An 18,938-nucleotide genomic window follows, 5' to 3' on the forward strand; every position below is an offset into this window, starting at 1 on the left:
TGTTTGTCGAGGTGTCTGCTCTGTGCCCTTTTCTGTGCATTTCCTCCAGACTGTGGGATTGTTGGGATAATTCACTCTGCTTCCCTGGCACGCTGTAATTCATATAAGTTAACAACTCTTGTGGGGTTGGTCTACCCTATGGATTTGGTTAGCTCTGGACCCAAACCTGAAGGCAGTGGCTGGAATTAGCCAAGCTTGAGGCTCACTCTATTCTGGGGGTGGGTGTGGGTTGGGTGGCTGTGCTGGGACAGATGCTGACACTCTCCTCTGAGCGACACATTTAAGCATGGTGCTTTTAGCTCAAAGGGCCACAAGGCTCAAGCCCCAGGGGCAGCAGGCCAGCCTCAGCAGGCAGGCTCTGACCTGGGAGGCCTGGGCTGGGAGAGGTAGGTCTGGCCAGGCTCATGTACATGGCAGCCGGTTAGCGGTTGTTACTGGCGTGCCGCTGGGGACCTGGAATTCAGGTTTCTCACGGAAAATGCTGGGTATGTATGCTCGTGGGGTGAACTTGGGTCCTCAGGACTCGGAACTGTGCGGCTACATAGAACTAGACAGGAATGAAGCCAAGTTCCTAACACCACAGTTACCAGGAGACTCCCCTGAGATGGATTCCTGTGGATTTTGGGGCTGACATCCTTCCTCTCCTCCTCTAACCCCTCACTCCTCTCCTAAAAAGATACTGAAACACTTTCTGTTCTTCACAAAGGAGTGCCAGGATTGATCTCAAAGGTTCTTTTCAGGTGGTTTAAGCAGGGGTTCTACACAGTGGTAAAAACCTGGACAAGGGGGCCAGATGGGACTGGGTCCCAGTCCTGGTTCCTCACCCACTAGCTCTGTGACCTTAGGAAAGTGACTCGGCCTCTCTGGGTTTTGGTATTCTCTTCCAAAGTGGATTAAAACTACCTGCTTGGGCTTCCCTGGTGGCGCAGTGGTTGAGAGTCTGCCTGCTGATGCAGGGGACACGGGTTCGTGCCCCGGTCCGGGAAGATCCCACATGTCGCGGAGCGGCTGGGACCGTGAGCCATGGCCGCTGAGCCTGCGCGTCTGGAGCCTGTGCTCCGCAACGGGAGAGGCCACAACAGTGAGAGGCCTGCGTACTGCAAAAAAAAAAAAAAAAAACTACCTGCTTTGTGAGGTTGCTATGAGAGCTAAAAAGGATAACACATTCCAATATACCCTGAACCAAAGGAAAGTGCTGAGATTTGACCATTTTTAACCCCCAAAACAGCAATTTCCCATAATTCAGACGAATGCCTATTTTTCTAGATCCTAAAATGTCATAAAATTAATGGCAGCTTTTAGGAAGAGGAAAAAGAAACTCACCACATTAAACACACACACCCATTTTTAAGATCCATTTAACTTGAGAAATGCTGGAAGGTTGGAAAAGCTGTGTCTCAGAATCAAGAGAATGCGGAATTACTGTTAGTATCTGGGGACACTGGCAGTGAGTTCTCTGCCTCAATTCACTGTCAACAGTGACTGACTCTTCCCTACAGAGGCCCCTCCCTTGCGGGATGCACTGGGCTGACCTGTGAGCAGTGAGCTGCTCTGTGCTGCCACACCCCTGGGAAAGGTGGAGGTGGGAAGGGTCCCCACCTCCAGAGGATTCTGCGAGGTCAGCATGTAGCCCCACTGGAGTTGTGCACAAGATGAAATTGAACACAGAATGAACTCAAGTGCTTTTAAACAGTCATCCATGTGTTTTGATATGTACCTTTTATTCATGTCAAGTGACGAAGGTTTTCAATTTATGGTAGTAATACAATGTTTCCTTTCTAAATACACTTAATGGAAGGCAAATTGATTTAAAGAAAAATATCAGTGGAAATACCCTTGAGGAATGAAACAGAAATCAGACATTATCAGATGAAGGAAAACTAAAAGAATTTGTCACCAGGAGACCTCTCCTAAAAGAAGAGCTGAAGAAAGTTCTCTAAACAGAAAGGATAGAGGAAGGAATCTTGGGACATCAGGAAGAAAGAACATGGTAAACAAAAATATGGATAAACATAATATGTTTTCTTTCTTCTCTTGAGTTTCCTAATTATGTTTGATGGTTGAACGCAAAAATTATAAGTGTCTGATGTGGTTCTAAATGTATGTAGATGAAATATATAAAGACAATTATGTCATAAATGGGGGAGGGTAAAGGGACATAAAGGGAAGTAATGTTTCTGTACTTTACTAACTGGTAAAATGAAGACACCAGTAGTCTATGATGTTATACACACACACACACACACACACACACTATAATACTGCAAGCAACCACTAGAAAAACTATACAAAGGGATACACTCAAAAACACTACAGACATATAAAAATGGAATTTAAAAAGTGTTCAAGTAGTCCACAAGAAGGCAGAAAAAGAAAAGAGAAAAAAGACAGGGAGACCAAACAGAAAACCAAAAATAAGATGGCAGGCTTAAGCCCTAAAGTAGCAATAACTGAGTAAAATATAAATGGTCTCAATATACCAATTAAAAAACAGAGATTAGCAGAGTGGATGAAAAGCCCAACTATATGCTTTTTACAAGAAAGTCACTTCAAATCTAATAAAACAGGCAAGGTGAGAGTAAAGAATGGAAAAAATATATCACATGAACATTAATCAAAGGAAAGCAGGAGTGGCTATATAAATATTAGATAAAGTAGACGTCAGAGCAAAGAAAATTAGCAGAAGCAGAGAGGGGCATTATATAATGATAAAAGGGTTAATTCACCAAGAAGATATTGCAGTCCTAAATGTGTATGCACCAAACAGCAGATCTGCAAAATATGTGAATCAAAAACTGACAGAACCAAAAGAAGAAATAGACAAACCCAAAATTACAGTTGGAGATTTTAATATCCCTTTCTCAACTGATAGAATAACTAGACAGAAAATCTGTAGGCTATGGAAGAACTCAACAATACCATCAACCAACAGGGTCTTATCGACAGTTATGGAAACACTCCACTCAACAATGGCAGAAAACAGTCTTTTCTTTTTTTTGGCCACATTGCATGGCTTGTGGGATTTTAGTTCCCAGACCAGGGATCGAACCCAGGCTCCTGGCAGTGAAAGCATTGAGTCCTAACCACTGGACCACCAGGGAATTTCTGAAAACAGTCTTTTTAAGTGCCCATGAAACCAAGATAGACCATATCCTGGGCCATAAAACCAACCTCAATATTTTAAAAGGATTGAAATAATACAGACTGTGTTCTCTGACCACAATGGACTCAACCTAGAAATCAATAACAGAAAGATAGCAGGAAAATCTCCAAATACTTGGAAACTAAATAACACATTTCTAAATAATTCATAAGTCAAAAAGGAAGTTCCAAGGGAAATAAAAAACACACTGAACTGAATGAAAATGAGAATAAAAGGTATCAAATTTTGTGGTACACAGCCACAGTAGTGCTGAGAAAGATATTCATATATAAGAAAAGAGGAAAAGTCTCAAATTAATATTCTAAGCTTCTACCTAAAGAACCTGGAAAAAGAAAAACAAAATAAGAAAAAAAAGAAAAACAAAATAAGCCGAAAGCAAGCAAATAATAAAGATAAGAGTAGCAATCAATGAAACTTAAAAAAGAAGAGTAGTAGAGAGAGAAGACACAAATTAACAAAATCAAGAATGAAACAGGGGCTATCACTACAGACTCTGTAGACATCAGAAGGGTAATAAGGGAATATGATGAGCAACTCTACACACATACATTTGACAACGTAGATGAAATGGACCAATTCCCTGAAAAACACGAAGTACCCCACCTCACTCAATATTAAGTAGATAATTTGAATAGCTCTGTAACTATTAAAGAAATTGAATTTATAATTTTAAAAACTTCCCTTAAAGAAATCTCCAAGACCAGATTGAAAAGGAAGAAATGAAACCATCTCTACTTGCAGATTACATGATTATCTAAGTAGAAAAATCCCAATAAATCTGCAAAAAACTCCTAGAACTAATAAATGAGTTCAGCAAGGTCACAGGATACGAGATAAACATACAAAAATCAATTGTATTTCCATATGCTAGCAATGAACACATGGACAAAAAATTAAAAATATAACATCATTTACAATTGTTAAAAAAAGAGAAATAGTTATGTGTAAATATAATAAAACATGTCCAGGACTTGTACCCTGAAAACTCACAATATTGATGAAAGAAATCAAAGAAGATCTAAAGACACCAAGACACATGTTCATGGACTGAAAGACTTAACATAGAAAAGATGTCAATTCTCCCTAAACTGATATAGAGGTTTAACACAATTCCTATCAGTCTCAGCAAGATTTCTGTTGTTGTTCATATAGTAAATTTGTTCAAAAATTTATATGGAAAGGCAAAGAACTAACATAGCTAAATTCATTTTGTGAAAGAAGAATAAAATGGAAGGAACAAATCTACCTAATTTCAAGATTTATTTTATAGCTATAGTAATTAAGACTGTGTGGTAATGGTGGAGGAACAGACACATAGATCAATGGAACAGAATGGAAAACCCAGAAACAGACGCACACAAATATGCCCAACTGACTTGACAAAGTTGCAATAGTAATTTGATGAGAGATAGTCTTTTCAACAAATGGTGCTGGAGCAATTGAACATCCACTGGCAAAACAAAAACAAAAACAAAACAACTTTGCTCTGAGTCCCCCATTTCATACAAAAATTAACTCAAAATGAAAATGAATCACAGACTTCAGCGTAAAACAGAAAACTATAAAAAGTCTAGGAAAAAAGTGCAGGAGGAAATCTTCATGATTTAGGGCTAGGCAAAGCATTCTAATACTTGTCATCAAAAGCATAAGTTCCATAAAAGGAAAAACTTAAATTGGACTTCCTCGAAATGGAAGCTCTGTGAAAGACCCTGTTAAGAAGATAAGAAGACAAGCTACAGAGTGGGAGAAAGTATTTGCAAACCATGTATCTGACAAAAGACTATTTTCTAGAATTTACAAAGAGCTCTCAAAATTCAACAGTGAAAAACCAAACAATTTAATTAGAACACGGGCAAAAGACACAAAGAGACATTTCACTGAAGAGGATATACAGATGGCAAATAAACACATGAAAATATGTTCAACATCATTAGCCATTTAGGGAAATGCAAATTAAAACCACAATGAGATACCACTTATACATCTACCAGAATGGTTAAAAGAAAAAAATAGCAATAGCACCAAACAGGGAGGATGTGGAGAAACTTCATTATCCATACTTTGCTGGTGGGAATATAAAATGGTGCAGCCACTCTCAAAAACAGTTTAGCAGTTTCTTTAAAAACTAAACATGCGGGCTTCCCTGGTGGCGCAGTGGTTAAGAATCTGCCTGCCAATGCAGGGGACACGGGTTCGAGCCCTGGTCTGGGAAGATCCCACATGCTGCGGAGCAACTAAGCCCGTGAGCCACAGCTACTGAGCCTGCGCATCTGGAGCCTGTGCTCCGCAACAGGAGAGGCCGCGACAGTGAGAGGCCTGCGCACCGCGATGAAGAGTGGGCCCACTCGCCGCAACTGGAGAAAGCCCTCGCACAGAAATGAAGACCCAACACAGCAAAAATTAAATAAATAAATAAATTAAAAAAAAAAAAAAAAAACTAAACATGCAACTTCCATACAATCCAGCAATTGCACTCCTGAGCATTTATCCCAGAGAAATGAAGACTTATATTCATATCAAAAACCTGTGCAGGAATGTTTATAACAGCTTTATCTGTAATAGCTCAGAACTGGAAACAACTCAGATGTCCTTCAGTGGTGAGTGGTTAATAAACTGTGATCTGTCCATACCACAGAGTACTAGTCAGCAACAGAAAGAATCAAACTATCAACACATGCAACGACCTGGAAGAATCTTCAGAGAATTACGCTGAGGGAGAAAATCCAATCCTAAAAAGTTACATACTGTATGATTCCATTTAAATCACATTCTTGAAATGACAAAATTAGAGAAATGGAGACCGGATTAGGGGTTACTGGGGCATAAGGAGGGAGTAAGGGCAGAAGAGATCTGGGTGTGGCTGTAAAAGGGCAACATGAGGGATCCTTATGGTGATGGGAGTTTTCTGCATGTTTACTGTATCATGTCAATATCTTGGGTGTGATATTTAACTGTCATTTTGCAAGATATTGCCAATGGGGGAAACGAAGTATCTCTCTGTATGTTTTCTTACAACTGCATGGGACTCTACAATTGTCTCAAAATAAAAAGTTTAATTTACAAAACTCAATTTTAAAACAGTGGGAAAACCCCCTAAAAACGTGTATAAACCACAAGGAAAAAAAACCCAAAACACATAGCTCATGTCTCACCCTGGACATGAGCTATGTGTTTTGTTTTGTTTTTCTCTCCATGTGAACTGAATAAAACACCACTGGAGGCTTTAGCCTCCAGAACACCACCTCCAGTGGTGTTCTATTCAGTTCACATGGAGAGAAACCTTAAATGTCCACCGTGGAGAAAGGCTCCGTGCCATTTGATTTCATCTCCTACACTTTCTCCTGTGTCCCACTGCTTCCTGCTGCCCCAGCACATCAAGCACGTTCCCACCTGGAGCCTGAGCTCCTGCAGTTCCCCCACTTGGAATGCTTTCCCTCCAGACCTCTGCGTGGCTGGAAGCTTTTCCTCACTTAGGTGGCTGTTCACATGCTACCTCCTCTGGGAGGCTTTTCTTACCATCCTCTCTAAACTAGACCTTCCTTGCTCCACCCACCGAGACTATATCGTTTTCCAAGTTCATTTTTTTCATAGCATTTATCATGCTCTCACTCTCTTTTGCTGATGTATTTCCTTGTGTACTATGTGTCTGCCCCTCCCCTGGCCACAGTAAGTTCCATAAAGAAGGTAAAGAAGGTCCTGTCACCCCTGTAGCCTAGGAGGCACTCATGACTACAGAATGAATAAATGCCCAGAGGAGTTATGTGTGGGAGAAACGGGCCAGGAGCTCTCTTTAAATAGATGTATTTAAAAAAATGACTGTATTGTTCTACTACTGGGGAACTCTAGAAACACTGAACCCTTTTAAAGATAAAATTTATAACTGGGGGCAAAAAAGCACATCTGCAACTAGATTTCAAGTAACGTATGACCGAGCACGAGTCACGGATGGGGAGAAGGCATCGCTTCACTTTACAGGATGGCTGTATTTCTGTGAGTTGACCATAAAGTGGATTTATTTACAGGAATCCTATATTCTTACCCACTACTCTGATAGAACCAGGTATTTGTGCCCACAGAACAGCAGACTTGATTTGAACAGGAATCCGTTAGTGGAGGGAGAAGGGACAATGCTAGCTAGTTGTGTGATGCATGGCTACTCCTTTCCTCCAATAGGACACTTTCTGAAGGCAGAGCTTTGCAGCACTTTCTCAACTCTCTGAACTTCTCTGCCACCATCTCTCTCCAGACATCTTTTGACCCCAGGAACATCACCATGTTTGGGGACTGCTTGACTTGCCCCGGCAGCCAAGGGAAATTGATCACCTCTTTGCCCCCTGTGGTCAGTGTACATGATGATGTAATACCACATCTCACCAGTAGGGGTTACCATTGACCCCCGCAAAAGGGCAAACTTGACTCTTGAAAGCACCCTTTTCCCCAGACTTGCCCCCACTCCTGACCACGAGCTGCTCCTGCCCCATCCCTGGCTCCCCCCACCCTCCAAGATCAGTACAGCTGACAGGGAGCAGGCTCTAGTCCACATCTGCCAAAGGCCCCTGCCTTCTTCCAGGCCTCCAGCTGCTGCTTTCAGCTGCTGTTGGCTGCCCTTTCCGGGTGGTGGCTGAGTGGGGTATAAGGGGCCTGCTGGCGTGCTAGCGATGTTCCATTTCTCAGTCTGGGTGCTGACCACACAGGTAAGTTTACCTTGTGAAAATTCATTAGGATCTATAGTTACGATCTGGGCACTTTTCTGATGTATCTCATTCTTCAAAGTAAAGTTTACTTTAAAAATCCATAGATTAGGTTTCCTCAATACATAGGGTGCCTTAGTAATTTCTGGAATTCCCACTACAGCCCATAGAAGAAAAAAAAAAAAAAACAAACCAAAAACCAATTAGAACACCAAGACCCTGGGAACAGACCTAGCAATGATTTTTCACTAAGGTGGTTTCTTAGGTAGTTTCAGGCCTTACTTATTTATTTTTTTCAAGTTGCGGAGTGAGGGGTGAGGAGCAGGGAGAGTTTGGTTTTGAAATACTTCCAGCAGGTTTTGCTCTTTGTGGAATAACTGAGGCTCATTACCCGAGGGCCGGCACACCTCCTCCCATTTTGGGTCTCAGTGGGGCCTGACATCAAGCACAAATCCAGCCCACAGAGGCTGAAACTCTGGTGCTAATGAGAATACCTAATGGGACCCGCTCTGGACCCCAGGCCAGGTGCTCCAAGGCTCAGGAAGCAGTTGGGTGTGTTGCTGCTACTTTGCTGTGGGGCCATCCCTGCCACCTGGAGAAGGCTGCTCCCCATTTCCACTCTTGACGGCTTGTTGGCCAAGCCTGGCAGGGGAACCCACGCTGCCCTTTTGGTTCAGAGGCCTACTTCCCTGACACTTCACAGGCTCCCACTATCTTAGGACCCTAGGGTCCTGCAAAGCCTGTTGTGAAGGGGTTGCGGCATTTCCCTGTTGCTGGGAACATAGTGCCAGCAGGAACTCAGAGGTCCTTGAGGAAGGGAGGAGCCTCAAGTGCTAGGCTCATCCGATCCTCAGACCTGAAAAGCCTTCTCAGGGCCTGTCTTTCCAGGGACCTTGGCAGGGTCTGCATCCCGTCGACCTAGAGAGCTACACCTACATATCTCTCTTCCTGCTGGATTCCTAATGTCCATCCAGGCCTGCCCTGGTCTCAGCGCCTCAGTGACGCCTTCCCTGAGCATCTCACACCCCTCAGAGCCTGTGCCACCCAATTTAACATTGTTTCACAAACCACCTCAGATGTCCTTGGGGCCCATGGGTGGGCTTTAGCTCCCCAGCTTTCATGCAAATTCCCCAGGCTGGAAGGTATCTTTTACTTTGTCCCACGTGCCCAAGTGCCTTGGGACATAACAGGCGTTCGGTAAAGCGGCTGCCCCATGAAAGGCTGTACAAATAGCTGTAACCAGCTGGGGTACATTTGCGCCAGCACTGTGACTGCAGGCAGCCCCCACCCCCAACCCCGTGGGAGAGGGTCAGGCCCAGGGAGCACGGAGATCAGAGTCCCCGGCCTTTCTCTCTGCCCACAAGCACAACGGCGTTAAGCCCTCATACCTTGCTGGCTTTCAAGATCTCGAACATGAGGGGCAGGCCCTGCGTGACGAGCTCCTCTGTGTACTCTTCCTCTTGAATGGTCTTAAACTCCTTCAACAGGCACTGAATGAGAGGCCGGCGGTGCTGCTGGAAGGCGATCCGCAAAGACTCCAGCCAGGTGTGCAGGGTCCACGGGACACCTGGAAAGGGGGCGGGAGGGGGTGGGGGAGGGGAGGGGAGGGCAGAAAACAACCAGAAGAGAAGGCGTGTTTTTATCTGGAAGCTGGCCTTTCCCGGGGACATTACCACATCATGAGACCAAGAGCCTGCCTTTCAATGAATAGAGCCAGTGTTGCTTTTTTTTCCCCCCCAAAGACTCGCAGAAGTTGAAATGAAAGGTCGTAATTCGATTCCCTTAACTATGGGTGTTTAGTTCTGCATGCTACTCATATTATTAGGGGCTGCACTTTACAAGGTATAATCCTTGTGTAGAATATTGGAATTATAATGCACACTCTTTATGCAGATTGCATCCTTCTGAGTTCTGACTTCCTTCATCTCCATCCCCTCTACATTCGTGCCCAGAGCTTAGAGGTGGTGAAACCCACGGGTGGACCTCACCATCCGCTGCTCTGGTCAGGGCAGATAGTTCCATCTGAATATGAAGACACAGGAGGATACTGCTGCCGCTCCCATGTGCAAAACAACATTTCCACCTGCAGGCACTTCATCAGGTCTTTCTCCCTTGATAGAAGCCTCTCCAGCAGCTGATTGCTGTGATTCGCTTCTCCCCCCTCACTGTGAGACTGAGGCACTCGCTACTGTTTATTAACAAGCACACGATTCAGGGTCTCGAGCTTCAGAATCAAGCGTCACAGGCTCCCAGGGCAATGGCATAAACGTCTGCCACGCTAAATGGCCACCCTCCAAGAGAGACCAGTTTCCAGAACAGCACTGGGGGCCCCTCCTTGGGGCCTCAGCCTACCCTGACCTGCCACAGCCTGTGTTTACAGTCCGTGCTCCATCCTGCTGTTTCTGGGCCGGGGCTAGTGCCATTAGAGGGGTGAAGGCCAGGCCAGCCTGTTCCCCAGACGCACGGAGGAGATGGCTCCAGCATAGCTCACTCAAGGGAGAGCCACCCCTAACTTTTCCCGAGGGTGGCTTTGTCCCTGAAGTGGGTGCAGCCTTGCTAGGGAAGAGATGCCCTCATCTTAGCTGGTGCCAGAGGCCGCTTCATGGATTTGGGTGCTCTAAGGCAGCGATTCCCCAACCACTGGGAACCACCTGGGATGATTGTTAAATATAAAGATTTCCAGCCTTTATCCATCCAGACCCTCAACAGCAGAGCCTCTGGGTGTAGGGCCTGGCAATCTGTATTCAGACAAGCTCCCCAGGTGATTCAAATTTCTAACTCAGGGTCCAGAGTTTGGGAATCGTGGAAAGGTGACCTGAGGATGGGACTTTGGGGCTGGCAGGATGCTGCTGTCTATGGGGATGGTGTGGGAACTTAGCCTGGAAGTGCTCCAACCAGCAAATGAGAAGTTCCCTGGGCTGTGTGGGGTGTGTGTGTGTGTGTGTGTGTGTGTGTGTGTGTGTGTGTGACCTGGAGCTGGGCAAAGGCTCTGTGCCCAGCTTTGGAGGGTCCCCAGACTGACCTATGCTCCTGATATCAATTGTGACATCCACGTAGCCATGCTCAGCGCTGTGATACATGGCCTCCCTCAGGGCTCTGAGTTTGGCCTTGCTGTTGCGGCTGGCACACAGGGGGGGCGGGGCTGTCTCCGCCAGGTCTGTCCCCTCGGCCAGAATCTCCTCCAGGGACAGGATATCACTCTTCTCCTTCTCTGGCTGAGCGAGCAGTTTGCGGAACACATTCCTGTCAATCATAAACCCAGAGATGAAGACACTCAGAGATGGAAGGGCTGTGCCAGGGCAGGGACTAGGCAGGGGAAGTGGGGAGACCTCTCACTTGGGACAAGGGAAGGACGGGACCAACTCCAGGGTGGCGGTTTCAGAGGCCTGACCACAGGTGCTACGTTTGGTGGATGGAAGAGATGGTGGGGCAGGTGTGGCTGTGTTTCCTTGAGGACAACTTGGAGCTAAGTGCATTCCCCACATATCTAGAAGGTTCTAGAACCGTCTGCCTGCAGTTTCCCACCCCCCATAGTGAATTTGCTTCACTTGGGGTTACGTGTAGTGAAATCTGATGGGGTAAATCCTGAAGAAAATGTAGACAGAAAGTAGCCAAACATGAGGGGTTTTACGATTCTTTAAAATGGATTCTTCTCACTTCACGACAGGTGACAGGATGAGTGCTAACCAACCCTGGCAAAGAGTGACGTCTCTGTGATAGGAAAGCCAGTTGGGAAAGGACCAGACAAGCCAGTCTGAGTGGACGTGTGCTGCATGAAGCTGGCCAGGCCTGGTCTGCCTCTGGGTCCCACATCCAGAGATACAGTGGGTCTGGGGTAGGCTTGGGAATCTGCATTTTTAACAAGCACCGCTTGGGACCTCGTGGCTTTGGGCCATCCTAGCCTACCTGTGTCCGTGGGCTGCGGCCTGGCTGAAAGAGTTCATATCACCCTGGGGGGTGGTAGAAATTCCATTCCTGTACATGGTTCCTATCAGGGGGTCCGCGCCACGCTCCAACAGCAAACTAACCAGCTCAAAATTTCCTGCAAGCCCAGAGAAGGGGGTTTTATAAGAGAATCAAGCAAACACACAGTCATAGACACATCAAGGGCCAGCGCGCTGGAGCCCCTTGGCTGGCGTGAGCATCAGCAACTCTTACCTACGGCGGCTGCAAGCTGGAGGGGCGTTTCTGAATAGTTCTCCTCGCCATGCTCCACAGAGCCCTCCACCTTGGCCCCAGCGTCCAGGAGGAGCTGCGGAGGAAGAGTGGCCATTGAGATGTTTAAAGGACATGCATGTGAGGAGACGTCAGGAAAAGGCGGTGGAAATCAGTGTGACGCCAGTGTTCCTGCCCTCCCTCTGGGTCTGTGAGCATGTGCACAGGGGGAGGGCAATTGCACCTCAGAGGAAAAACTGAGAGCCTCTCGTATCTTCTAGAGCCTCAAATCACTCAAATTGTGGTCCACGGACAGTAGCATCAGCATCCCCTGGGAGCTTATTTGAAATGCTGGCTCTGAGGCTCCACCCCAGACCGAATGAGATGGGAATCTGCACTTCACCAAGTTCTCCAAGTGATTTATATGTACATTAAAAGTTTCTAGAAGCACTAAGCTAGAAGCTCGTGGCACCAGAATGTTGGAGGACTTCCTTTCGGGGTCGGTGACACAAAGCCTCGGGGAGTATTAGTGGGGTCTCTTAGAGCCATAGCAACTCAAGAGTTCTGAAGAACTCTTCGGGGACCACCAGGGCCAACCAGGACAAGAACTGCTTCTAGAACATCCTGGAGGGCTCTGAGGACAGCTCAGCAAATGCTGAATTTTCTGGCCAGCAAGATCAGTGAGTAAAGTGGCAGAGTGAGCTTCCAAGAGTGCTACTGAATATGATTCCATTCTGTGCATTCTCTAAGAGATCTGGGCTTCCTAAAAACAGAGATGCTGTCCATGCTGGATCTCACAGTGAACGTGCTGTCAGCACTGCTGATGTAAAATGAGGCGGAAACATCTGTCTTACCTGTTCAGGGCTACCTGAGGGCACAGCCAGGAAGGGGTTGCCTACCTGGCATTCCATGATGTGTGCACCTGCTGCAGAGAGGTGACCTGACTTCTGTTTGGCTTTGCTTGGCTACCCACTGCTCCTATTCCTGATTTAAAGGCTGGGGATGCCACTGCATGTTAAGGGATGGCATTTGTGTCCACTAGGCCACCCCACCCTCTGACCCCTCCTTTCTTAGATCCCTCAACTAGGAGTGGGCTGGTCATGACATTCTATAGGCAGAAGCCAGCTCTTGGTGTGACATGTCACACACTCAACCTCCTAAAACATGACTTCGGATCTGTCTTAAGGATTCCCATGACCTAGGAAACAACGAAGGATTCCTGTGGCACTCCAACATTGCCTAGGGGTCCCTAGCACACTATTTTCTGCTCTACATAATTCTAAGAGGCTTGGACCACATAAAAGGAGGTGAGTTCCTGATGTACCCAAAGCTCAGCATTTATTAGGGGGTCAGATGTGGTCAGGGACCTGGATGCTGATCTCTTTTTTCCAATGAAGTAAAGTTTTAAGATCTAGAATAAACCGAGCTTAAGATCTAGAATATACTAGATGGCTATTCATTGAACACCAACTCTACAACAGCCAGAAAAGGTGCAAGCAAAACACACTTACATGCCCAAAGGACCTCAGATGAGGACATCTCTCCATACTCAGGGAGCTGTTTCAGAAGACACATGTGAAGACCCTACTCTAGACCTCTTGGATGGGATTCTCCATAAGTGGGATCCAAGCAAGTATCTTTTGGAACTGCTCCCTTGGTGAATTGGATGCTTCTTTCCAGTGGTTGGAAACCACTAGACTCTATGCAAACACTGGGGTCACACCTAAGGGAAGGTTCTAAGGTCTCACACCAGCCAGGTCTTATGTTCATGTTACAACAAGCAAAAATGAACAAATCCACAAAATCACAGCTCAGGACCCACCCCCGAGCAACTGGGAACAACTTGATAAGTTTGCCACTCTGCGTGTGAGGCTGCATGTGGGTATGTGTTAAGTTCATATTGGTTAGAGCCAGGCCATATAGAGCATTGCATATAATATTTTCATTCATATGATATGAATGTGCTATATTTAACTGCAGTTAACCAATATGAATCTCTCAGGGAATAGGCATGCTGGGAGAGGTACAAATTTGCGTAATGAAAGAGGTAAAATTAAAGGTCAGATGTGGATAGGGAAATATGTTAATACCTGAACTACAGGAATATGTCCATGCAACACAGCAAAAGTCAGAGCCGTCCAATGGCGGGTCTCAGGGTGGACGGATGGATATTTATGAGGAGTACTGACAACCTATAAACAAATTGAAGTTATTTTCAAAATGTGACCTTCACAATACTTAGACCAGCAAATCTGACCTATCTGTGGCTGGGCATGTGGGCTAGATATGTACAAAAGGATGTCCTAGAAGGCGCCTCGGGAAACACTGGAGATGTGGGGTAGTGACTTTATATCCTCCGTCACAATAAGGGCTCCTTTGCTTCTCATCTGAAAAGAGTTGAATGGATGATTTCTGACCACCTCTAAGGAGCCTTGGAGAAGCTGTAATGGTGGCTACAATGAACCTGCTCCCCTGCTTGTTTACTCTTCCTGCTTAAGGGAGGGTGATGCTTCTGAGAGCTACAGGATGTCAGGTAGTGTGAGGCTACTACCATCACATCCACATCTTTAGGGGAAATTCTTGGCAGTGGCAAACCCCGTGCAAGGGGAGGTCTGCTTCGAGCTTTCAAGCCAAGCAATACCACCAGCCATCTGATGGAGGAACATCACCATCTGGTCACAGCTCACCCCACACTGTCCTCATTTCATTCTTCTGCTGGCTTCCTGGTTGACAAGGACCCTCATGCTACTGGAAACCTAGGCACAAACCTTCCCTGGGCACACCACAAATGAGCAATCTGATATTGGCCTTCCCATATGGGGACCTCAAAACACCCCAGGCTAAGAGAGAGACTGCAGGACAGCTAAAGGTTAGGGCCCTGCAGGCTTGCCACCTACGCATGGCTTTTCTTCCAAACATTCTTGGGGCCATATAGCCGCGATGCCTGCTGCTTTCATAGCAGTTGATTTCACTAATCACCAGCGGGGGGAGGACCTTGAGCTGGGAGCTGTGGGATGGGCTAGAGGACCAGAGAACCCCACCAGGACCCAAAGTTGACGAGCCCTTGCAGGGATGTGCACAATGCTTGGGGATTCATAGCAGGAAAAAAAAATCCCCAATACTGGAAATTTATAAGATGCAAAATGGTTCTGGATCCAAAACCATGTCTATTGCCTGCTTTCCTCAGATGAATATAAAGCATGCTAATTTTTTTTTTAAACCACAGTACTAAGACTACAGGAGCATCTAATTTTGAACTAAAAATCGTTTCCTGGGGTGGCTGAGTTAGGAGTGCAGCATGTCAATCGATCTTCTCAGCCTCTGAGACTACCAATATTAGGCTGCCGGAAGAGAGTGGGTCTTCTTTTCTTTTCTTTTTTTTTTTTGTGAGAGTGGGTCTTAAGTCAGCATAGAACATGGTCAAAAAGTGTAATTTTACCTATTATAAGCCTTGGCGAGTGCAGGGGCAGGAACCAATACTAACTGAGTCCTAAATTGATGCTACTCTGTATTTATTTCTTCCAACAACTCTCTGAGATGGTGCGATTATTCTCCCATTTTGCAAAGGGGAACACCGAGGCTCAGGAAGGTTAAACTGTTTGCCCAAGCAGCAAAGCAAGTTACTAAGATGCAGCAGTTTCAGAATTTGAACCCACGTGTCAAATTCTAAAGCCTGCGGGGGGCGGGGGGGATGTACTTTCCACTATACCACACTGCCTCAAGGAAGCTTTGCAATTAGCTTTAAGACCTGTGGTTTAAACTGGCCAACTGGGTGAGCCCATCGGGATTCAGTGGGGGAGGGTGGAAGATCTGGGGGAGCTACACCTTACCTTAGCTCAGGGTACGTGGACCAACTTTGTATTTGGCAGAGGAAAGGGCTGATGGCTCAGGAGAGCTCTCTGCCTGACCCCAGAAGGAATGGATCCGCAAGAAGAATCAGAGATTGGGTACAGCTGAACTGAGGGAAAAGCTAGGGCTCCTTGTGGCCTCATTGGTTGTTTTAAAATGAAACATGTTTTGGGGCAGCTCCTTGGAGTTTGGTTGGGTGGGGCCTCAGGACGGAGGAAATCCAACAGCTGGTCTGACCTATTTGCTGGACTGAGCACCCTCAGCGGTGGCTCTTTGGGAGATAAAGCCCCCCTCCCTTTGCTCGCCTTCCCCGGGGACTGCCAGACCCAGGGGCCCTGCAGCCCTCGGCACCCTCACCTCCACATTCAGGTCAGCTCCGGCATCCAGCAGCATCTGAACCATTGCCTCGTCCCCGCGGACGCAGGCGTACATCAGTGGGGTCATGCCCTGCGGTGAGTTAAAAACCAGAGAATGGAGGTTTACCAGGTGGCTATGTCACTTGACAAAACAAACGGAAAATCTTACTCGTGTGAAGGAGGCTATAACTGTACTCAAAATCCAGTATTTTAAAGTAAATGTACAGCCCTATAAGGTCCTAATCCTCCATATTTTGAAAACGAAAATGGAAGCAAGAAGGGAAACATACATTGCCTTTTTTTTTTTTTGCATTTATCTTGGCTTAAGTGGGAGGATTTTTTGTTTGTCTTAGGGTGCAACAGATCTAAGAGTGTTTGCTAAAACAAGTGGCTGGTTTCAACTGAAAGCTCTAGGAACTTTCTGGATTCTGCAATATCAGCCCTAAGCTATCTAATTGGTAAACACTGTTTCCTTGACATTTTCTCTTTCACAATATAAGTGTCATCTTTGTTCTATGTGAGCTGCTGGTCAGTGTCAAGGGAAATTGGTGCCTCTGAGTATGACCCCAGCACGACGTCAGCTTTGACATTATCATTTACAAGCAAAAGGCAAGGGAATGAGGAATGACTTTCAGGAGTTCCATATCTGCCCATGATTCCTGCTTATTACAAAGTACCACAACCAACAGAAGTAAGGGATAGATTTTTCAATAAACAGTGTTGTGAAGGCGGCTATTTGGGAAAATGTTGAGGTTAGAGCCTTATCTCACACTATACACCAAAATCATTTCCAGTTTGATTAGAGATATAGAGAAAAAAATTAAAACCATAAAAGACATCTAACTGGATCCGTTTCTAGGCATAAAAGTAATGGAAGAAATCACAAAAGAAAATCATTACAGTGTTGAGGACATGCAATTGAAAACATAAACAAAATTAAGAGGTAAACAATAAATTGAGACATATTTGTCATATTATAACAGAGGGTTATATGTCTAATATGTAAAGAGCTCTTTGAAATAACGAAGAAAAACACTTAAGCTCTAATGAAAAACAGGCAAAAGATTAATTAAATTAAGTAAAAGATTAATAGGGTACACATAAATAGTTGGAGAGTGTGTACAAGGAAACAGTCTCTGGGAAAGTAATTTGAGATCAAAAACTTTAAGATAAGTTGATGCATTTGAGTGACTATTTCCACTTAAAAATTTTTCCCTTATGAAATAATCAGAGATTTGAACAAAGATTTGTGTAAGTATATGTAGCTCAGCATTACTGATACAAGTAATTAGAAAGAATCTAAGTATTCAACAACTGAGGGATGGTTCACTGAACAAATAATATGACCATTTTATGTAGCCATTAAGAGTGAGTTAAAAAAAGAATATTTAATGATACTGCAAAGTATCTTTAATACAAAATACCAAAACCAGAAAGATAATAAATCCTTGTTCTTAAAAAATAATGTGTGTGTGTGTGTGTGTGTGTGTGTGTGTGTGTGTATTAGGGCTCCTTTGTGTTGCTCAAGAAAATTATTAGCTGTTATCCCTTCCCTGGAACTTGCTGCATGAGCTGCCCATGTGAGAAGCAATTCCATTTGTCCTTTGTGACTTTCCATCTGGGGCTCACATTGAAAGCTGCTGTTTGTTTTCTCCATCTGTGACATCTTCACCCACCCGGGGTGTCTCCCTGATAGACACAAAAGCCTCTCACTGTACCTCAGTTTCAGTGGTTTGGGGGACGGCTGCCTGTCTCTGAGGTGTCTCCTAGGGTCCCTCAGAATGACTTTTGTGTATCTTAAACACACCCTGAAACTTTGGTGAAAATCTGCTTGGATTTGTTCTGTGATGCAGAGAACTAATTTTAACCATGCTGGAAAAAGGGCTCGAAGGACACAAGCTAAATATAAGTGATGGTGGATGATGATGGCATGATTTCCTTTCTGGAATAGGTCTATTTTTCTCTGTTTTCCATTTCAGCTGCAAGGATCACGTGCAACTTCTGTACAGATGAACAAGGATATTTTTATAAGATATTTTAAAAACTAAAAAAAAAACAAAAAAGAAAATAACAACAACACAATCACCCTACGTCACCAGAAGGGGGAGCCTCTGTCCAGTGCCTGCTGTTTCCATCCTGGGGCAGGGCACGTGGTGGAGGTGGGGCGCCTGTTCAGACACTCGGAGGACCCTGTACCTGTTCGCTCATGGTGTTGATCCCATCGGGCCCCAGGAGAGACACTGCCTGCTTCACCAGGTCCGTCCGCCCACAGTTCAGCATCCGGAAACCCAGGTCCTGCTTAAACTTGGCTTCGATGGCCACTGCGTCCAGCTTCCGAGAAGCGCAAAAGCAGTCGTCGGCCCTAAGGAAGGGAGAGATGGTCAGGTGTGTGCAGCAGCTTCGCCACGACTGGTTCTCAAGGGCCACAAGAGTTAGGAAGCACCTAAGAGACTTTCCATGTGTTTTTCATGTCAATTGTTTGTTTCTGGGCTCCAGTTAGAATATGGATATCTCTTTTTTTTTTCACGTACACGGGCCTCTCACTGCTGTGGCCTCTCCCGTTGCGGAGCACAGGCTCCGGACGCGCAGGCTCAGCGGCCATGGCTCACGGGCCCAGCCGCTCCGCGGCATGTGGGATCTTCCCGGACCGGGGCACGAACCCGTGTCCCTTGCATCGGCAGGCGGACTCTCAACCACTGCACCACCAGGGAAGCCCTATGGATA

The 18,938-nt window shown here is 45.6% G+C and overlaps 1 protein-coding gene across 2 annotated transcripts in view; it reads right to left on the minus strand.

Annotated features, from left to right (window-relative positions):
- The window catches only part of ABTB3 (ankyrin repeat and BTB domain containing 3), a gene marked incomplete at its 5' end in the record, with an annotated part of 310,688 nt that overhangs the window by 26,695 nt on the left and 265,055 nt on the right, over positions 1-18,938 (minus strand). The window contains 7 exons of one of the 2 annotated variants that reach the window (XM_081248696.1): positions 9,243-9,421; positions 10,877-11,097; positions 11,761-11,896; positions 12,013-12,106; positions 14,100-14,201; positions 16,216-16,305; positions 18,411-18,576. In XM_081248696.1, the coding sequence (XP_081104822.1) occupies positions 9,243-9,421; positions 10,877-11,097; positions 11,761-11,896; positions 12,013-12,106; positions 14,100-14,201; positions 16,216-16,305; positions 18,411-18,576 (988 nt within the window). The remainder of the gene's footprint in view (positions 1-9,242; positions 9,422-10,876; positions 11,098-11,760; positions 11,897-12,012; positions 12,107-14,099; positions 14,202-16,215; positions 16,306-18,410; positions 18,577-18,938) is intronic. The other variant, XM_081248697.1, reaches the window with a different exon arrangement.

This window comes from Mesoplodon bidens (genome assembly GCF_964165515.1).
Source record: "Mesoplodon bidens genome assembly, chromosome: 11".
NCBI lineage: Eukaryota > Metazoa > Chordata > Mammalia > Artiodactyla > Ziphiidae > Mesoplodon > Mesoplodon bidens.